The sequence below is a fragment of the Salmo salar genome, chromosome ssa11, assembly GCF_905237065.1.
Source record: "Salmo salar chromosome ssa11, Ssal_v3.1, whole genome shotgun sequence".
NCBI classification, from domain to species: Eukaryota; Metazoa; Chordata; class Actinopteri; order Salmoniformes; family Salmonidae; genus Salmo; species Salmo salar.
This window is the reverse complement of record NC_059452.1, coordinates 83411309-83430409: the sequence shown is the minus strand read 5'-3', so window position 1 is coordinate 83430409 and position 19101 is coordinate 83411309. Positions and strand designations below refer to the sequence as shown.

At 41.2% G+C, this 19101-nt stretch overlaps 2 protein-coding genes across 4 annotated transcripts in view; both read right to left on the bottom strand.

Moving 5' to 3' along the window:
• LOC106563260 (nuclear pore complex protein Nup214) overlaps window positions 1-553 on the bottom strand; it is a 51969-nt gene extending 51416 nt beyond the window's left edge. Inside the window, 1 exon segment of the mRNA XM_014128682.2 lies at window positions 211-553. Coding sequence (XP_013984157.2) covers window positions 211-252 — 42 coding nt within the window. The 5' untranslated portion in view covers window positions 253-553.
• Window positions 554-7002: 6449 nt separating this feature from the next.
• Window positions 7003-19101, bottom strand: part of LOC106563261 (nucleus accumbens-associated protein 2) — a 48421-nt gene continuing 36322 nt past the window's right edge. For all 3 annotated transcript variants that reach the window (XM_014128687.2, XM_045689993.1, XM_014128688.2), the window contains exons 3-6: window positions 15150-15326; window positions 14635-14740; window positions 14185-14282; window positions 7003-13632 (exon numbers count right to left, since the gene is read on the bottom strand). In XM_014128687.2, the coding sequence (XP_013984162.1) occupies window positions 13088-13632; window positions 14185-14282; window positions 14635-14740; window positions 15150-15326 (926 nt within the window). In that variant the 3' untranslated portion in view covers window positions 7003-13087. The remainder of the gene's footprint in view (window positions 13633-14184; window positions 14283-14634; window positions 14741-15149; window positions 15327-19101) is intronic.

Genomic DNA, 19101 nt, shown 5'->3' with positions numbered 1-19101 from the left:
AGTAACATTGTGGGGATTTGGCAGTAAGGAATAGCCCATACAGTACTTCAGTTGGAAGGTTATCCCCAGGCCGAAACAAATACGAGTTAGCCCGTCTATGTTGCCTTTAGCTAACGTTATCTAGCTAGCTAACAAACCACTTGCTGCGCAAGTAAGCTACTGCCGCAACCTGAACCTAGCAAGCTACACTACGTACAATAGTGTGCCTACCTTCATTTCCCTTTCGGGAGGAGAGTCAGGGTCGTCACTCATGTTGAAATAACAGCAGGTATGTTTGTTTTGGCTACAGTCGAACTCTAAGAAATATACACGGGTTAACTTTTCGTTTCCACATGAAATGAAATCATACCGCGCTCGAATTTTGCGAAATGCAATACGGAAGTGACACAAGCATTATTCACGAAGGTATTAAACCGCGTTCATGTAATAGTCGGAACTAGGAAAATCGGATATTTCGATTATGCTGTTTGGTTGTAGTTTCACACATCCCACTTTCAAAGAAACAGCAAGTCTGCAATGTTGGAGTTTCCTAATTCCGATTTGTGTTGAACGCGGCATAATATAAGAACGGGTATTCTGCCAGCCGCACAAATTATGACGTCACTGTCGTATGGTAATGAGGAATTCCTTGAAAATATAAGCCTGAATATCAAAACATTGCAATGTGGACAACTCATTCAAAATATATTGCGTTTTAATCAATGGCCACTTTTATTGTGCCAACAAGAAAAGTCAATAAGTAATTTATGAAAACATTTTTTTTTAAATGTGGGGAATACAATATTGGGATGAAAATATAACTTTTCTACCTGCATCAACTAAAGTGAGTTGGGAAATACTCAGTAGGGTCTCTACACTAACCAGATATGTTAAGTTTTGGAGGGGGACTGTGTCCCACCGCCTGCTGATGGTTTTTCACTCCACCCCCTCCATAGCCCCCTATGCAATACGCTGTACATAGAATACATATTGAATTGCAGAGAGAAAACCTTTCTACCCGTATCATCTAAAGTGGGGTGGAAAATACTCAGTAATGTCTCTACTAACCAAATATGTGTAACTTTGGAGGGGGACTGTGTTATAAACATGTGTTATAGACATATGCATTTAGTTTTGAATGTTATATAATTCCAAAATAATAAATAAATGTACTGTTATTTTGATGGATATCACTTGGGAAGACAAAACACCATAACACTTTTTATTTTGCTTACCCTGCTTGCTTCCAGTGTGAAATAAAATGTCATTCCATACTAGACTTTCATACACTCTTGCCTTGCCCCAATGGAGGTACCAAATACCGATTATTAGCAATTGATTACTTGAGAAGTCAACTGCTTCAAAAACACAATGTAAACAATGATGGACTAACATATCTGTTAAAGTAATTAGATTAAGCTAATGGTAATGGAAATGGCTGCACCTTTACACATATAAACCAGCCCAAGGCCAAAAAATGCATCATGTCAATCGCTTGGCCTGACCAAATAAAATATTTTTGAGGTAGTAAGCTAGCAAAATCATGTTGATATATGTTTATATCACCCCAATTATGTACAGCGTTCTAACAATTTTCTTAAACCCACCTCTCCATCTCTCCAAATTGTAATTTCTTAGAAAAAGTGATTATTACTTAGCCTTCGTCTTGCCTTATTTAAAGACCTAAGCAAGCACAATATGAGGATGAAATACACTTTTAGCCAGTTGAACACTTATATTTTACTAGGAGTTATTTGGTTACTAGATACCCTACAGAGTATTTCCCACACCACCTTAGCTGAGACGAGTAGAAAAGTTTTCTTTACAAGCCAGTAACTGTCCCATAAACACTGAGTGTACAAAACATTAGACTGACCGGGTGAAAGCTATGATCCCTTATTGATGTCACTTGTTAAATTCAAGTGTAGATGAAGGGGAGGAGACAGGTTATAAAATGATTTTTAAGCCTTGAGACAATTGAGACAAGGGTTGTGTATGTGTGCCATTCAGAGGGTGAATGGGCAGGACAAAATATTTAAGTGCCTTTGAATGGGCTATGGTAGTAGGTGCAAGGCACACCAGCTTGTGTCAAGAATTGCAACACTGCTGGTCAACATGGGCCAGCATCCCTGTGGAATGCTTTCGACGCCTTGTAAAGTCCATGTCCCAACACATTAAGGCTGTTCTGAGGGCAAAACGGGAGAGGAGGGCTGCAGCTCAATATTAGGAAGGTGATCCTAATGTTTGGTTTACTCAGTGTATTGCATTGCAGTGAATGGAGTGGGTGGAGTAAGGAGTCACTGTCACGTCCTGACCAGTATAAGGGTTATTTGTTATTGTAGTTTGGTCAGGACGTGGCAGAGGGTATTTGTTTTATGTGGTTCGGGGTGGTGGTTTATTTAGTAGGGCGTTTGATTTATTATTTCCGGGTTTTTGGGTAATGTTCTATGTTTGTATTTCTATGTGGTCTCTGGTCTTTTGTATTTCTATGTCTGGTTTATTGGGGTTGGACTCTCAATTGGAGGCAGGTGTTTTCTCGTTGCCTCTGATTGGGAGTCCTATATATGGGTATGTGTTAGGTTTAGTGTTTGTGGGAGATTGTTTCTTGTTTTGCATGTGTGAGCATGACAAGACTGTTTGGTTCTTCGTTATTTTGGTGTTCACTTTATTTTCAAATAAATATCAAGATGAGCATCCACATTCCTGCTGTGTTTTGGTCCTCCATTCCAGACGACAACCGTTACAGTCACCAGCACTCTGTTAAACCCATTACCCAGCACAAGAGACAATTTATACTGAACAAAAAAATTAATGCAACATGTAAAGTGTTGGTCCCATGTTTCATGAGCTGAAATAAAATATCCCTGATATGTCCATACTGTATGCACAAAAAGCTTATTTCTCTCAAATGTTGTGCACATTTGTTTACATCCCTGTTAGTGAGCATTTTTCCTTTGCCAAGATAATCCATCCACCTGACAGGTGTGGCATATCAAGAAGCTGATTAAACTGCATGATCATTATACAGGTTCACCTTGTGCTGGAGACAATAAAAGGCCAAATCAAATCCAATTTTATTAGTCACATGCGCCAAATACAACAGGTGTAGACCTTACAGTGACATTTTTAATTACGAGCCCCTAACCAACAGTGCAGTCTCTAAAATGTAAAGTTTTGTCACACAACACAATGCCACAGATGTGTCAAGTTTTGAGGGAGTGTGCAATTGGCATGCTGACTGCAGGAACGTCCACCAGAGCTGTTGCCAGAGAATACCATAAGCCGCCTCCAATGCCGTTTTATATAATTTGGCAGTATGTCCAACCGGCCTCACAACCACAGACCACGTGTAACCACGCCGGCCCAGGACTTCCACATCCACAGCTTCTTTACCTGCGGGAGCGTCTGAGACCAGTCACCCGGACAGCTGATGAAAGTGTGGGTTTACACAACAGAAGAATTTCTGCACAAACTGTCTTGACCTGACTGCAGTTTGGCGTCGTAACTGACTTCAGTGGGCAAATGCTCACCTTCCCTGGCCACTGGCACGCTAGTGGCTGTGTACTCTTCACGGATGAATCCCGGTTTCAACTGTACCAGGGAGCTGCCAGCATGGCGTCGTGTAGGCGGGCGGTTTGCTGATGTCAACGTTGTGAACAGAGTGCCCCATAGTGGTGGTGGGGTTACGGTATGGGCAGGCATAAGCTACGGACAACAAACACAATTGCATTTTATTGACGGCAATTTGAATGCACAGAGATACTGTGACGAGATCCTGGGGCCCACTGTCATGTCATTTATCCGCCGCCATCACCTCTTGTTTCAACATGATAATGCACAACGCCATGTTACAAGAATCTGTACACAATTCCAGGAATCGGAAAATGTCCCAGTTCTTTCATGGCCTGCATACTCACCAGACTTGTCACCCATTGAGCCTGTTTGGGATGCCCTGGATCAAATTGCACGACAGCGGGTTCCAGTTCCCGCCAATATCCAGCAACTTCGCACAGCCCTCGAAGAGGATTGGGACAACATTTCACAGGCCACAATCAACAGCCTGATCAACTCAATGTGTCGCACTGCATGAGGCAAATGGGGATCCCACCAGATACTGACTGTTTTTCTGATCCACTCCCCTACCTTTTTTTGTGGCCTGTGGAAAATGATCAGCCTTCAGACACCCTAGTCATAGATTATTCTCTCTGCTACTGCATGGCAAGCGGTACTGTCTAGATCCAAAAGACTCCTTAACAACTTCTACCCCCAAGCCATAAGAATGCTGAACAGTTAATCAAAGGGCTACCCGGACTATTTGCATTGACCCCCCCTTTTTTGTACACTGATGCAACTAACTGTTTATTATCTATGCATAGTCACTTTACCCCTACCTACATGTACATATTACCACAATTACCTCAACTAACCTGTACCCCTGCACTTTGACTCAGTACCGTTACCAGCTGTATATAGCCTCGTTATTGTGTTACTTAAAAAAAAAACGTATTTAGTTATTTTCTTAACTCTTAAAACTGCATTGTTGGTTTAGGGCTTGTAAGTAAGCATTTCACAAGTATTCGGCACATGTTTATTTTTTACCTTTATTTAACTAGGCAAGTCAGTTAAGAACACATTCTTATTTTCAATGATGGCCTAGGAACAGTGGGTTAACTGCCTTGTTCAGGGGCAGAACAACAGATTTGTACCATGACAGCTCAGGGATTTGAACTTGCATCCTTTCAATTACTAGTCCAATGCTCTAACCACTAGGCTATGCTGCCACCCCAAATAACATTTTATTGGCAAATAACATTTTATTGAATTTTATTTTAAATTAATCTGTGACCAACAGATGCATGTCTGTATTCCCAATCATGTGAAATCCATAGATGAACATATTTCTGTATTTTAGTAAAAGTGTATTTAAATATAGCCTACAAAATACCTTTCAACATACCAGTATTTGTGTAAACTTTCAAAAGGGATGCTGGTATAAATGATACAATATTAAAAACAAAATGTAAAATTATCCACTTATTTTTTCAAAGGTGGTTGCAATGCTGTGAAAAACATTTGTACAACAGCATGTTTTTGCAGAGGGACTCTTATTTAAAATAGAAATAATAGGGATATTGCTGCCAGCATAATATCACAGAGTTTCTACATACTGTATTGTCTTTGATAATATCCTGCTTCTAGGAAAATGGTAATGGGAGTGACGCACAAAAGTAATCTGCAAGGCAGAATAATCAAACCCAGAGCGATAGGCATGCTCGGTTCCGTTCAGAAGAGAGGTATCGCCGAGACCAATGCTTTATATATAGATGAATACCATGGGACAATGTTTTGAAGCCAGCCTCCATTTTAGTACTCCCCCATCGTTGTAAAAAAGCTATATTTTGGAAGCTATAAAAATTAATTTATTAATCTACATTCGCTTTTGCCACGTTTATTCTATAATATACACATTTAAATGATATTGAGCTAAACATAGAAATAAATAAAACATAATAAAACATATACAAACATTTTCCTTAAAGTATACTTTTTTGAGAGCACCAATGTTGCTGTCCCCACTTTAAGAAAAAAATACTTCATGACAGGTAATTTTGTCCTTGAAACATTGAGTACAGTTACACGCACACAATTCTATGATTATTGTGGAAAGTCAGATTTAAAACGTTTATGCTTCGCAAGAAGACCGTTTTCCCTAATAATCCGGTTTACATGGACACCTTCTAAATCAGGCTACCTGATGGAACTTAAACAGATGCAGAAAATGAACAATAAAATAAACGTTCTACCACTGCGACCATGTTATTTTTGTGAAGCCTATTTGATTCCGAGTTCAGACATTTAAAGTTTGTATAGGAAAATTATTTCTAAGATGCATACTTTCAGTTCTTCCGAAGTCACTTTATTGGCACAATAGAGCTGAGGCTTGTGCTACCGGTGCTGGTACATGCGCAGATCAAATATACCAGATCAAATACACCTCTGGAATTCCGAGGAGTACCAATATGGCCGGTGGCTTCAAAGCCTCTCATTGGCGAATGCATAAGCCACGTTCAAGACAACTCAGAAATGGGAAATTCCAGACTCGCTGTAGATTGGAAGCTCTCCGCAAAAAACGAACACACATTTTAACTCGGAGGATCCAAGTTTCCGAGTTGTCTTGAATGCGGCAAGGGCACCAGCAATCCACTAATAGGAAGCTCAACGCAAAAAAACGAACGCACATTTTAACTCGGAGGTTCTGAGTTTCCGAGTTGTCTTGAACGCGGCAAGAGCATCAGCAATCCAGGGTGTAATGCCACGTTCAAGTCAACTTGGGAACTCGGAACCTCCGAGTTCAACTTTGTGTAGGTTTTTTTGCGTAGAGCTTCCTATTGGGTTGATTCTGATACTTTCCAAATGTGAAACTTTAATATATATATATTTTTTTTGGGGGGTGGATCAGCTTTAATATTGCAGATAGATTGTTGCTTCCATCAATGTAATTGTCTGCATCATTTCCAATCCTGGGAAACTCTTTCTACAACAAGTATACAACTTACGAATTTGAACGTGGCATATACATCATTGCCCAAGACTCACATGTGACGTGACGTCAAATTTACAAGTGTCCAAATCAGGCAGGAGCTTCTCAGAGAGAAAATCAACCTCAAGATGGTAAGAGAATGAAAAAATATCCTCAAATATTGGTAGAATGGAGAGATAAATTATGAAATGCTATGTTTACAATGTTTACTATAATGTTAGACATTTTATTTAACAACACAATCATTGAAATGGTTGGATACCCAGTAAGCTAGCTAGCTAGACCATGCCAGTCCACAGTAACCACACATCAAACCTGTCATGTTTGTTTCCCGAGTTTTCTCAACACTGTATAGGCCTACCATGCCAATTGCTCTATTCATGCTGTTGATACCAGTTAAACGAGGACTGGTACATGTTGATGTGGCCTGTTTTAAAAAAGAACAATGATAAACAGGGAATATAAAACAAGAAGACAGAAGATATGGTGAAGTAAGGAGTTTTATTAAAAAGCAGACTTCTCAATGTTGCATTTGAAAGAAATCAGTTACTCTTGAACTACACAAATGTCAACCTCAACTAAAACTGATGGTGGAAGGAAAAAACATAACGGGGATGGAGATTTTGTATTCTTTATGCAACATCAAAAGTGGCATCATGTGTTTGTCTTGTATATATTATTGATGCTTGAGTTAGAAAGCGCATACACATTTTAATCATCGTCTTTTAAAATATAAAGCAGTCACAGAGTTCCATTAAAACCATTTTGCCAGGTTCCAACCCTTTGGAACCCAATCTTTAAGAGATCGACAAATGTCAAGTCACTTGTCCTATAGATTTGTCAAGTAGGCTAAGTCACCCCAAAGCGCTGCTCTAGGATCAGCTTAAACTACCCTCATCCTGAACATGACATTTAGGAGTAAAAACACAGCAGGTCCTGAATCAGTACTTAAGGGGAACTTCTATCTAAAAACAATCAGGTTCTCAATCAAATCTACAGTAGCTGAGAGAGGTGCACCGAGAACCAATAGTTGCCTTAAGCCAGTGTTTCCCAACTCCGGTCCTCGAGTACCCCCAACAGTACATATTTTTGTTGTGGCCCTAGACAACTTATCAACTTATCATCAAGCCTTTGAGAAGTTGAATCAGGTGTTTTTGTCCGGGACTAAAACAAAACGGTGTGCTGTTAGGGCTACTCGAGGACCGGAGTTGGGGAACACTGGCCCAGGCAATCCTGAGGGCTGGAGTTGGAACTGCCACAGGCCTCCACTCTGGAGTAAGTAGCTCTCATGGACCAATAGCAAAGCTGGAAGCAACAAGGCAGGAATTAGCAGGAGCCCAGCTATTGATGACAGATCTCCCATAGTGCACGTGGGTCTTCCCTGTTCTGATTGTCAGCGCTCTGAGCACATGGCTTTGAAGGTTGCTCCCAGAGACTTAAGTCTGTCCTCCAACCTTCACTCTTACATTTTTTTTATTAAATATATTTATTCTTTATTTTAATGGCATTATGTCCAAAGACAAACAAACAAACTTAGTGCAGTTATTTTCTTAGTCTGTCCATAGGTTCACATGCACATCCATTGCAATAGTCAGTCTTCCAATTCCTCAGACCTTACTGTAGTAAGCTGGGTGGGTTTATGCTAACAGTCTTTAGGTTTTGTATTGGTAGACAAAATGGACACTCATTCATGGCCGTCTGCTTTGTCAGAAGCGACCATAGCAAAGAGCTTGATATAACTTAGAAGTAAAATGTGTCAAGATCATAGACTTCAACAAGGTAGGAATAATGGGTGTCTGGGTATCAGCATGCATTACAGACATTGAACAAAAAGCCTGTTGTTACTGAGGCTGACCCTATTTCAACATGTCGAAAATCCATATGAAAGGAATTGTAGTTACTGTATTTTAGAACCTCTCCTTTCTGGACTAACAGCCAAACCAGGGGTACTGAGTTAGAGCTGTGTAGAAGTGTGTACTGTAGGAATTGGGTAACCAAATGCCACACAAAGCAATTGGTTACGGGGAACACTTAACAGCTCAGATTACTGTGTGCAGACTGTTCACATTGCATTGCCAAAATGGTGGATTTACACACCCACTCAGCACAATCCCATATTCTATCCTACTCATTGAATTCATAGGTTTTGTTGGACAAGCTGGACCAAAATGCAATGTCAGATTATCGCTGATTTCTGGTAGTCAATAGGCCTCTATTTGAAGAAATAGCAAAGTGCTACACTAACGTAAACATTGTAAATTATAGCATTGTATTATGTTACATATGGGACAGAACATTATTTCTTCAGCCACCACAAAAAGAGCTCATTCTCTTTAGGTTAGCCATGACATTCTCTGAGCTTCACTCAGTTTTCTAGTGCAACATCATTTCATTTCCAACTTCACCCCCACAAAAAGACTTTAGGGCGAGAGCTAAGAATACAGTTTGTGAGGGTGTTTTTTGGGGGCTTGGACAGAATCAGGTACAGAAGATGCAGAAAGGTAGGCAGGAAGCGGATCAGATATAAACAAGTTGAAGCATTAAAAAAAGGTAAATAAACAAAAAGAATGTACATAAGGGTTCCTATGGGTGAAAGTCTGTACTACTGTAGCCTACTCCACGGGTCATCTGAAGCTTTTTCAGTCTTTCTGGACATTTATGGTGATAACTGTTTGAGTGTGTGATATATCTTGCAGATTGATCAAGTTCACATGTTATCCAGGTGGTTTTGAAATAACAAAGTGACACCAATAACTAAATATCCTGCCACTCAGGCAGTATAGACCACTACTGACAAGTCATGGAGTAAACCTGGTTGTTATACCATCCAGTAGCATGAAACTAACAAAGGTTTCTAATATATGTGATAATATGTCACTATTGTAGTCTGTCAGATTCTCTAGACCTATACAAGCATTTCCATGCAAAATGTCACAGTATTGTTTTTCTCCATTTTACACATATTTTGCTGAAATTTAGGAAGGCAAATGGTTCGGGGCTTAAGTCCAAAATCATTATTATTATTTGCTTACAAGAACACAGTAAAGCCTTAGGGGTTATTTTCCAAGAAAAAGCAAGACACCTCCCACATCCTAACCTCACCTGCCAATGTATTCTGAGAAAACAGAGCCTATTTTACTGTCAGCATCATTTACCTTAGCATTCAGAACTGTACACAAAACTCTCCATTATGTCATTAGAACTCTAAAGCTAGTTTCTGTATTTGTTGATGTCCCAATGCAAACAGATGGTGACTATGCACAACACTCTCTCCCCCTGCAGTCTCAATTAAGGCACTGATCCCCACCCCTTCTTCAGAACAGGAAAACTCACCTCCCTAATGACAGTATTTTACTGGAAAGCCATTTCACTTTCCCTTAGAGCCAGTAGTGGTTGCACATGCAAATAGACCAAAGGAGTCGATTTGCAGTTATTACCTCTATATTACAGGTTTGGTTTACAGTCTATCTTTCCTATCTTATTAGTGATTTGCAACAAGCAGGTTTACTTACAGATGAATAGAGATTGAGAACAAGGAAGATAATTGGTTTCTTGTCAGGATGTGGATAGAATAAGTATATAGGCCTACAGTACAAACATTGCTAGTTTGACTGTATATTTGGAGATTTTCCACAATGGAAGACTTTCACAGTCCTTCTTTATTGAAATCACAGCAGCTCTAGTGGCCTTTAGAGGGAAAGTCAGATACCCCACCTTTGTTTTCAAAGAAGTGTCATGTTATTCCATTCTCCGGCCCACTTTTAAATGAGTACATACAACACTGTACAAGGTGCTAGAAAATAGTTTTCTCTTGTGGTACCAAGATACTGTATTTTACTGTACAGTACTGTTCCCGTACTCTACCAAGGCTAAGTGAAGCAATTCTACAGTTCACATTTACCCATAGTCCCACACACCCATTCACCCATCCCCCTCCCCTGCCTTATTCTCCATTGCAGGTCACATTTCTCAAAAAAAAATACTCTTGTAAACATTTTTGTTTTCTCATTACCTAGTGCAATTATAACCCTGTGCTCCTTATTAAAGAAACCGGACCATGTTAATGCCTCCCCAAAATAACCATACAACAGGATCATATAGATCAACACAACATAACGGGCCCAGTCTAAAAAAATGGCACATATAATAAAGCATTTGAATTTGACAGAGGAAATGTGATCTTGTTTGTTCTCTCTTGCTTCGTTGTTATGAGATCCCAAGCCAATATGATAACTGCCAGCGTCTTGAATCTTGGCTTAGTGTAGGCTGTAGTCGATTGACATTGAGGACCAAATGATATTCGTTTCTAAAACCAGATCAATCTTGTTTTCACTTAATATAGAACAATAACATATAAAAACCATGATGTGCTTTTGCATCATGCGATTATAAGACAACAATTCAAAGCAAGGCTTTTCAGAAGGCTTGGAAGTTGATTATTTAGGTTTTTGGGACCACTCAAATTCTACTGTCTCCTTACCTCATGTTTTTACCCAGGTCTTATGATCAAGTACACATTCATAAACTACAACATACAGTGTGGGTGTCTGATAGGCCTATCAATGTGTTACCCCAAGCAACTAATTCCGGTGGGTTATCGACCAACCATTATCGTTAGAAGCTATTTATAGACTCCTTCCCTACTTTTGGCAAAACGTAACAGAGCGAGAACAGACAAAATATATAAAAACTAAAGTGCAACAAAACTAGTAAATGTCGCTGTGCAACATTTTGTCTCTCGTCTCCCCCCTGCCGTAGAGCAACAGTCGTCGTCAGCATGACCGACCGTCCAAGTCCACAAACCTCAAATCCTCCAATCGAACAGGGAGATATGGGGGCAAATTTCAGTTAGCCTACTTCTTTAGAACAGTCTAGGCAGCTCCATAAGCTCCCCATCAATCTCTTCCTATAACCTCTTCAAGTGCAAATGCAATAAGCCAACAGAAATGTATCATATTAGTTTCATTCAATAATTTACAAAAAACAAATACCGGATGCAAGAAAGCTGTAGGCTGGGTGCTGTAGTCTTAGTGCTGATCCTTTCGAGCACGCTGTAACGTTAGTAAAACCGTGCTTTTCACCTGCAACTCACTTTGAAGTCCTCACTACTATGTAGTATGCTCAATTCAGCATGTCTCTAGTGCCCTCCACCCCAGATGAAAGCCAGGCCATACCCAAGTTACACAAACCTGGGTGAAACACAGGCGAAATGCATGACTCTGAAAAGAAACGCATATATAAAAGGTATCTCCTTCCATATTAATGATATATCCTCAGGCAACTGCAGCTGTTGTTTCTTTTCTGTATGCATATTCATAAGTGGCTCTGTTGTTGATGTATTTTAGATTCTCTGAATTCGTTTTTGCATGCAAGCTTTGTGTTAGCGCATGTTCGTGTCTCTGACATTTCCATGACTCAGTCTGTGTTACTGTGTACTATTGTAAGGGTATGCTAAGTTTGCAAGCACTGTTAAGCTGATTTGTCAGAGTCTCAGATGCATCAGTACTGTATTAGAGGTTAAAATCACAAGGTGGGTGGGAACAGTGATTGTGCGGTGTGTGTGTGTGTGTGTGTGTGTGTGTGTGTGTGTGTGTGTGTGTGTGTATGTATATGTTCTGTATGTACGTGTGTCTATCCGTTAAAAGACACAGGCATTGCATTGACTGGCCAATCGAAGATGACGTCATTTTGTCTAAGGATGATCCATAGACAAAAGCTCTTCGTGTTTCCAGATAATTTTTTCAATGGCGTGGAAAACCACAACCCTTAAGCAAGGGAGGTTAAAAGTTTCTTCTCTCTCTCTCCCTCTCTCTCTCTCTCTCTCTCTCTCACAACATCACATGCTATTTTTTCCCCAACATGAAATTGTTCCACTGATTTGCTGTATGTTGCGATGAGATCATATTATTTCTTCCAAGAATTTGTGTGGCACATCAAGAAGGAATATGGTAATTTGTATAAAATACACTGAGCCATGTTGCTCCTGTAGAGTACTGTATGTTTAGTCTCTCACACAGCCAGAGCAGTGTGATCTGTTTCATGGTTACTTAGGTTATTTATAGAACCCATGCTGCTTTCCTAGAAAGAGGACTATCATTTTACAGTCTTATCTGAGACACACTCCATAGATGTACAGTAACTGTTACTGTTGTGTAGCAAGTTCTACAACTATGCAGGAATGGTAACACAACAGTGTTACTTTGTTCAGTTTTAACTACAATGTGGTCTTGAAGATGAATACTAAAAATATTCAGGAGAAAATGACCTGATGTCTCAGGTCTAAAGTAAAGTTCTTCCATGTTCAAATGAGAGCATTTTTATTCTCGCTAAGTCATTCTGTTTGTTCCCCAGCAATGCTTGTGTCTGTTCAACATAACACATCTTGTACTCCCTGCCCTGCTAAAGAATACACAGTGTGTGTGTGTTGTACTGTAAGTTTTGAGAGCATGGCTTTTTGTACTGAGAGGTTACCTTAGGAAAGGGCGGAGGAAGAGGGGTGGAAGAGGAGAGAAAGAGCGAGCGAAAGAACATGTGGCGGTGGATGGAGAGATAGACGTCAGAGGATGTTCACTGCCCGTTCATTCTCAGGTCCTCTCCTAACTCCTTCCCTTCCTGTCCTGGGGCCATGTCACCCCGCCCCCCGGCCTCGCCTCCTGGCATCAAGCCCCCCTCTAACACAGCCTCCTCCTCCTCCTCCTCTTCCTCCTGCTCCTCCTCCCCTGCCTGGGGACCGACAATTTCTGCGTCCACGCCCTCCCCTCCAGCCTCCCCCAACCCTGGGCTGACTGTATCCAACAGAGAGTGAGTCCTGCGTGGGTCCTTCTGCTCCGAGTACAGCCTCTGGTCCAGGGACAGGCTAGAGGGGGTCAGGGATTTAAAATCGGTTTCGAAAGGGAGCACCACCCCGGGTCCAGCGGCCCCCAGGGCCAGGCCCAGGCCCACACCAGCGGCCACCCCCACACCAGCCCGGTAGACCTCCATACCATCAGGCAGCATGGACTTGATCTTGGGTAGCCAGCGTTTGCGGACGCGCCGAGCGTTGGTGCACATGTCTGCGGCAATCACGTTCATCTCGCTCTCTTTGAAGTTGGGTGCAAAGTTCTGACAGTAGACTGGAGAGAGAGAGAGAGACAGACAGACAGACAGAAAGATACAGAGAGAGAGAGAGAGAGAGAGAGAGAGAGAGAGAGACAGACAGAAAGATACAGAGAGAGAGAGAGAGAGAGAGAGAGAGAGAGAGAGAGACAGAAAGATACAGAGAGAGAGAGAGAGAGAGAGAGAGAGAGAGAGAGAGAGAGAGAGAGAGAGAGAGAGACAGAAAGATACAGAGAGAGAGAGAGACAGAAAGATAGAGAGAAAGAGGCAGAAAGAGTTGGAAGACATTCTTTTTAAAAATAACCAGCTGTTTTGCCTGTGGCTCAGTCTATATGAATAGGTGATCAAAATGCTTGTGTTTTCATAACCTAAAATGGCTAATGGCTACAGACTAGTCTGGAACATCACACTTCTTCATTCAAAGTCTCATAAACCATCTACAATAGTTTGCCTCTGAAACAGTAACATCATTCAACAGAGGCTGCCATCCCCCTGAACCATTATCCTCCATTCTAAACAACCAGATATTTAACAATGTAAGATCACCGTTTGATCAACTTCAGACTCACGTTTGACAGCGTTGAGCACACGGCTGTCCAGAGGTTTCCTACTGGGGTCACTGGTAGAAGAGCGGATGCCAGTCCCACAGCTGTTAGCCAGGGTGTTCCTGCAGGCACACAGAGCCAACACCAGAGGGCAGCGTGAACACCACTTCCATATGAATACACATTTCAACACGACTATAGCACACTGCAAACCGTAGGTTTATGTTGACTTGAGAAGATAGATTCATACATATATACTAAACTTTGTGCAAGTAAGGGCATTGAAAACAAGGAATCTAAATGTAAGTTGGATATGTGTATGGATTTTGAGTCTGAATACGATCGCATATGAAACAGACACTTCATCATCAAAACTATACTGATAAAGCTAACAGCTTCTGGATCTGAGTCACACCTAAAACATGTAAATCATTTAACTGTTAATCAATACCTTATAGATTAGCTTTGACTTACCTGTCGAAGAAGGTGGCGAGCAGGCGACGCAGTAGGACTTTGTGTTTGATGCCAGCACACAGGTGACAGTTCATTAGCTGGCCCCGTGTCATAAACACAGATGTACCTTGGGTAGTGTGAGAGAGAGCTTCCTGATTGAAATAGGTTTCCCCATCACGACTCCATTACCCTATGTATTTCTATCGCTACTTTATAACCAACTCTCATTTCTTTCATTAAACATTTATGCTGTAAAAGTACTCTCACCGAGACAGTGCTATTTCACCCCATCACTTATCTTCATTCCCATCACTTATTTTATGTGACACCTCTTGAATAAATAAGATTTCCATCGTATTCATTACAAATGGCAAATCAACTTGAACTTGAACATTTCATACAGCATTTGATCTAATCTCTACCTTCTACCTCAACCCTTTTACCAAAGACCAACAGAGACTTCAGCCTTGCTACTTCAAAAAAACTGGTCTCATCTAACCAGTATTCACCGATCCCTCTCCCCTCCTGCTGCCTACCTCCTACCAGCTCCAGTTTCTCCCCCGGGTCTCCTTCGGTGTAGAGCTTGGGGTGGCAGCGGTAGCCGATCTGGCTGACGAGGCTGGCGGGCAGGGCCACCAGGTCCCTACGGATCAGCACACAGGAGCGGCTCTCCAGGGACAGGGGCATGGCTGCCATCTCTGGCTTTTCCTGGACTGGAGAGGGACAGGTGAAGAGAGGGAGTGGGTTAACTCTGTAGTGGAAGAAATCATAAGAGTTATGGAAATAACAATAAACCCTTTCTATAGAGAGGGAGGCAAAATCGCCCCGGGTGAAATACAGAGAGACAGAAAGACAAAGAGAGACAGGCAGACACACAGGCTACTATCTAGTCCTTCTACAGTGCTCTTACATATTTCAAGGAGAAAGCTAGATAGAATTTAACATCAGCCTACACAAGGTTAAGGTGATCTCCATTAAAAGTGAGGGTGTTTAATAAATGATTCAAGGCCTAGCACAGCTAAATTCCAGATAAGCAACGTGCTGTATCAGCATCTTGAGAGACATAGACATAGGGGAGAGTGTTACTGGTTTCAAACTGTGGATTAATTTCCCTCCCAAAACCTTCACATTGACCTCTAAGATTGCGCGTACACACACACGTACACACACACACGTACACACACACGCACGCACGCACACACACACACACACTCTCTCTCTCTCTCTCTCTCTCAAATATCCCACAATGTCACCCTGGGGTGTTCTGACTGATTGTAGATAGAATGGATTTCATAAATATCTGAAACTCTAGACTTCGACAAACCTGTCCAATAGCAATGCCCTCTGAAACAAAAAATATAAACCTCTGCAGTAGGGACAGTGGGGTGTTTTAGTGTCTGTGTGTGTGTGCGCGCATGAGTGTGCATATGTGCAAGTACAGTGCATTCGGAAAGTATTCAGAACCCTTGACTTTTTCCACATTTTGTTAAATTACAGCCTAAAATGATTTCAATGGTTTCTAAAAATCAAAAAAATATCACATTTACCTAGGTGTTCAGACCCTTTACTCAGTACTTTGTTGAAGTACCTTTGGCAACAATTACAGCCTCGAGCCTTCTTGGGTATGACGCTACAAGCTTGGCACACCTGTATTTGGGGAGTTCCTCCCATTCTTCTCTGCATATCCTCTCAAGCTCTGTCAGGTTGGATGGGGAGCATTGCTGCACAGCTATTTTTATGGCTCTCCAGAGATGTTCGATCGGTTTCAAGTCTGGGCTCTGGCTGGGCCACTCAAGGACATTCAGAGACATCTTGGCTGTGTGCTTATGGTAGCTGTCCTGTTGGAAGGTGAACCGTTGCCCTAGTCTGAGGTCCTGAGCGCTCTGGAGCAGGTTTTCATCAAGGATATCTCTGTTCTTTGCTCCATTCATCTTTCCCTCGGTCCTAACTGGTCTCCCAGTCCCTGCAGCTGAAAAACATCCCCACAGCATGATGCTGCCACCACCATGCCTCACCGCAGGGATGGTGACAGGTTTCCTCCAGACGTGACGCTTGACATTCAGGCCAAAGAGTTTAATCTTGGTTTCATTAGACCAGAGAATCTTGCCTCTCATGGTCTGAGTCCTTTTTATGGCTTTTGGCAAACTCCAAGCGAGCTGTCATGTGCCTTTTACTGAAGAGTGGCTTCCGTCTGGCCACTCTTGATTGGTGGAGTGCTGCAGAGATGGTTGTCCTTCTGGAAGGTTCTCCCATCTCCACAGAGGAGCTCTGTCAGGGTGACCATCGGGTTCTTGGTCACCTCCCTGACAAAGGCCCTTCTCCCCCGATTGCTCAGTTTGGCTGGGTGGCCAGCTCTAGGAAGAGCCTTGGTGGTTCCAAACTTCTTCCATTTAAGAATGATGGAGGCCACTGTGTTCTTGGGGACCTTCAATACTGCAGAAATGTTTTGGTACCCTTCTCCAGATCTGTGCCTCGACACAATCTTGTCTCGGAGATCTACAGACAATTCCTTCTACCTCATAGCTTGGTTTTTGCTCTGACATGCTTTGTCAACTGTGGGACCTTATATGGACAGGTGTGTGACTTTCCAAATCATGTCCACAGGTGGACTCCAATCATGTTGTAAAAACAAATCAAGGATAATCAATGGAAACAGGATACACCTGAGCTCAATTTCCAGTCTCATATCAAAGGGTCTGAATACTTATGTAAATAAGGTATTTCTGTTTTTATTATCGACATTTTCGTAATGTTTGCAAATGTATTAAAAATCTGTTTTCACTTTGTCATTATGGGGTATTGTGTGTAGATTGATGAAGAAAAATAAATAATTTAATAAATTTTAGAATAAGGCTGCAACGTAACAAAATGTTGAAAAAGTCAAGGGATCTGAATAACTTTCGAATGCACTGTATGTGTGTGCATAAAAGCCAATTCATGCTCGATCCAAAGATGGAGAGTTTGATGCAATTGCGGAGCCGCCGGAGGCATGCAGAGGCCAAATTGAGCTCTGTACCGCATTGCCGTGCGCCACCCCTATTTCTTAACAATGTGGACGCCTCCGTATAGCTCCGTATAGCACCGCATTGACATGATTGGTTGATGGTAGGTGGTGGCAGGAGATCCAGTATAAACACTAACTCACTTCCTTAACAACATCCTTCACAACAGCTCTGCTCGCAAGAAGTATAAATGCCCTGAAAACTGCGGATGCTGTATTGCAGTAAATGCTGTATGGCCTCTGCAGAAGTCGGATTGACCATGCAGAGCATTTAGTTGTATAATTAATACAGTAACCATAACCTCATATAATATTCTCATAAGTCTACATAAATAAGACTATTTAAAGCCCACCATCAAATGAGCATGACAAGAGACAATGCTAATAGTGCACGATGTTCATGATTGATGTTATGAGATGCATTATATGAAACACCATTTTATGAGGCCACGTGACATTATTTATGACACATTCATGATTTTGTAAAAACAATGTATAGGTCAGCCTGGAAGACTGGCATGCACGGCTATCATATGTGTTACCTGATACAAGAGTATTAACCTGATCCATTCTCCAGCTCACATGCAACACTCAGTAATGTGTTAATTAAAAAACTATTTTATACATGGCTGTTTTTGTGTGTATAAGGTGAATGAATTTACCTAACATGCATATTCTTTGAATCTAACATTTAAAAATGAAAAATATATTGCTTCATTTTTGCATGTTTCATGAACAATGTTGGGGTAATGTGTTATAAAGTGACATGTTACTGTACTCTGATTACTTTTTTGTGGCAAAGAAATAACCTAACACAGTAGTTGAGTTACTATGTTACTTTTTCAAATAAGTAACTACATACTTTTACAATATTATTTCCCTTTTTCTTTGTTTGCACAAATAAAACATGAAAATCCCTCCCCATAGGCTACTGTACATTTGTCGTGCTTTTCCTGTTTCTACAAGAATGTTGTGGCGGGTAGCTGGCATAGTAGCTGGTAGCTAGATAGCTAGCGAGATGGCAGAGACAATAGACTTTATCGTGGAATTATTCACATTACTTCGAATTGGTAGTAGAAAAGCCAGTTGTCGTTGTATTTGAGCTCTCATTTTAATGTGCCCAGTTGGTTTTATATATGCATTTACAGTACTTATGTGTAAATAATTCAACAAAATCATTTATTTTAAGTATTGTAAAGGAGATATTGTGTCGGTCATTATTACTTGGTATAGCCCAGAGTTATAGATTAGGCTACGGATGGTAGGCTATGCAAGGCATTCAAAGGCAGTGTGCACCCTTTAATGAGCATAAGAATGAATGACCAACACATGCAAGGCATCTTCAGAGGGTTTTCTGTTTTTGGTAACGCAAAAGTAACGTAACAAGTTACTTTCCATTGTAAGTAACGTTGTAACTAGGGCTGTCCCCGACCCAAAAATATATTGGTCGCCTGAGAGTCGTCTGTTTTAACTTATATTTTTCCATA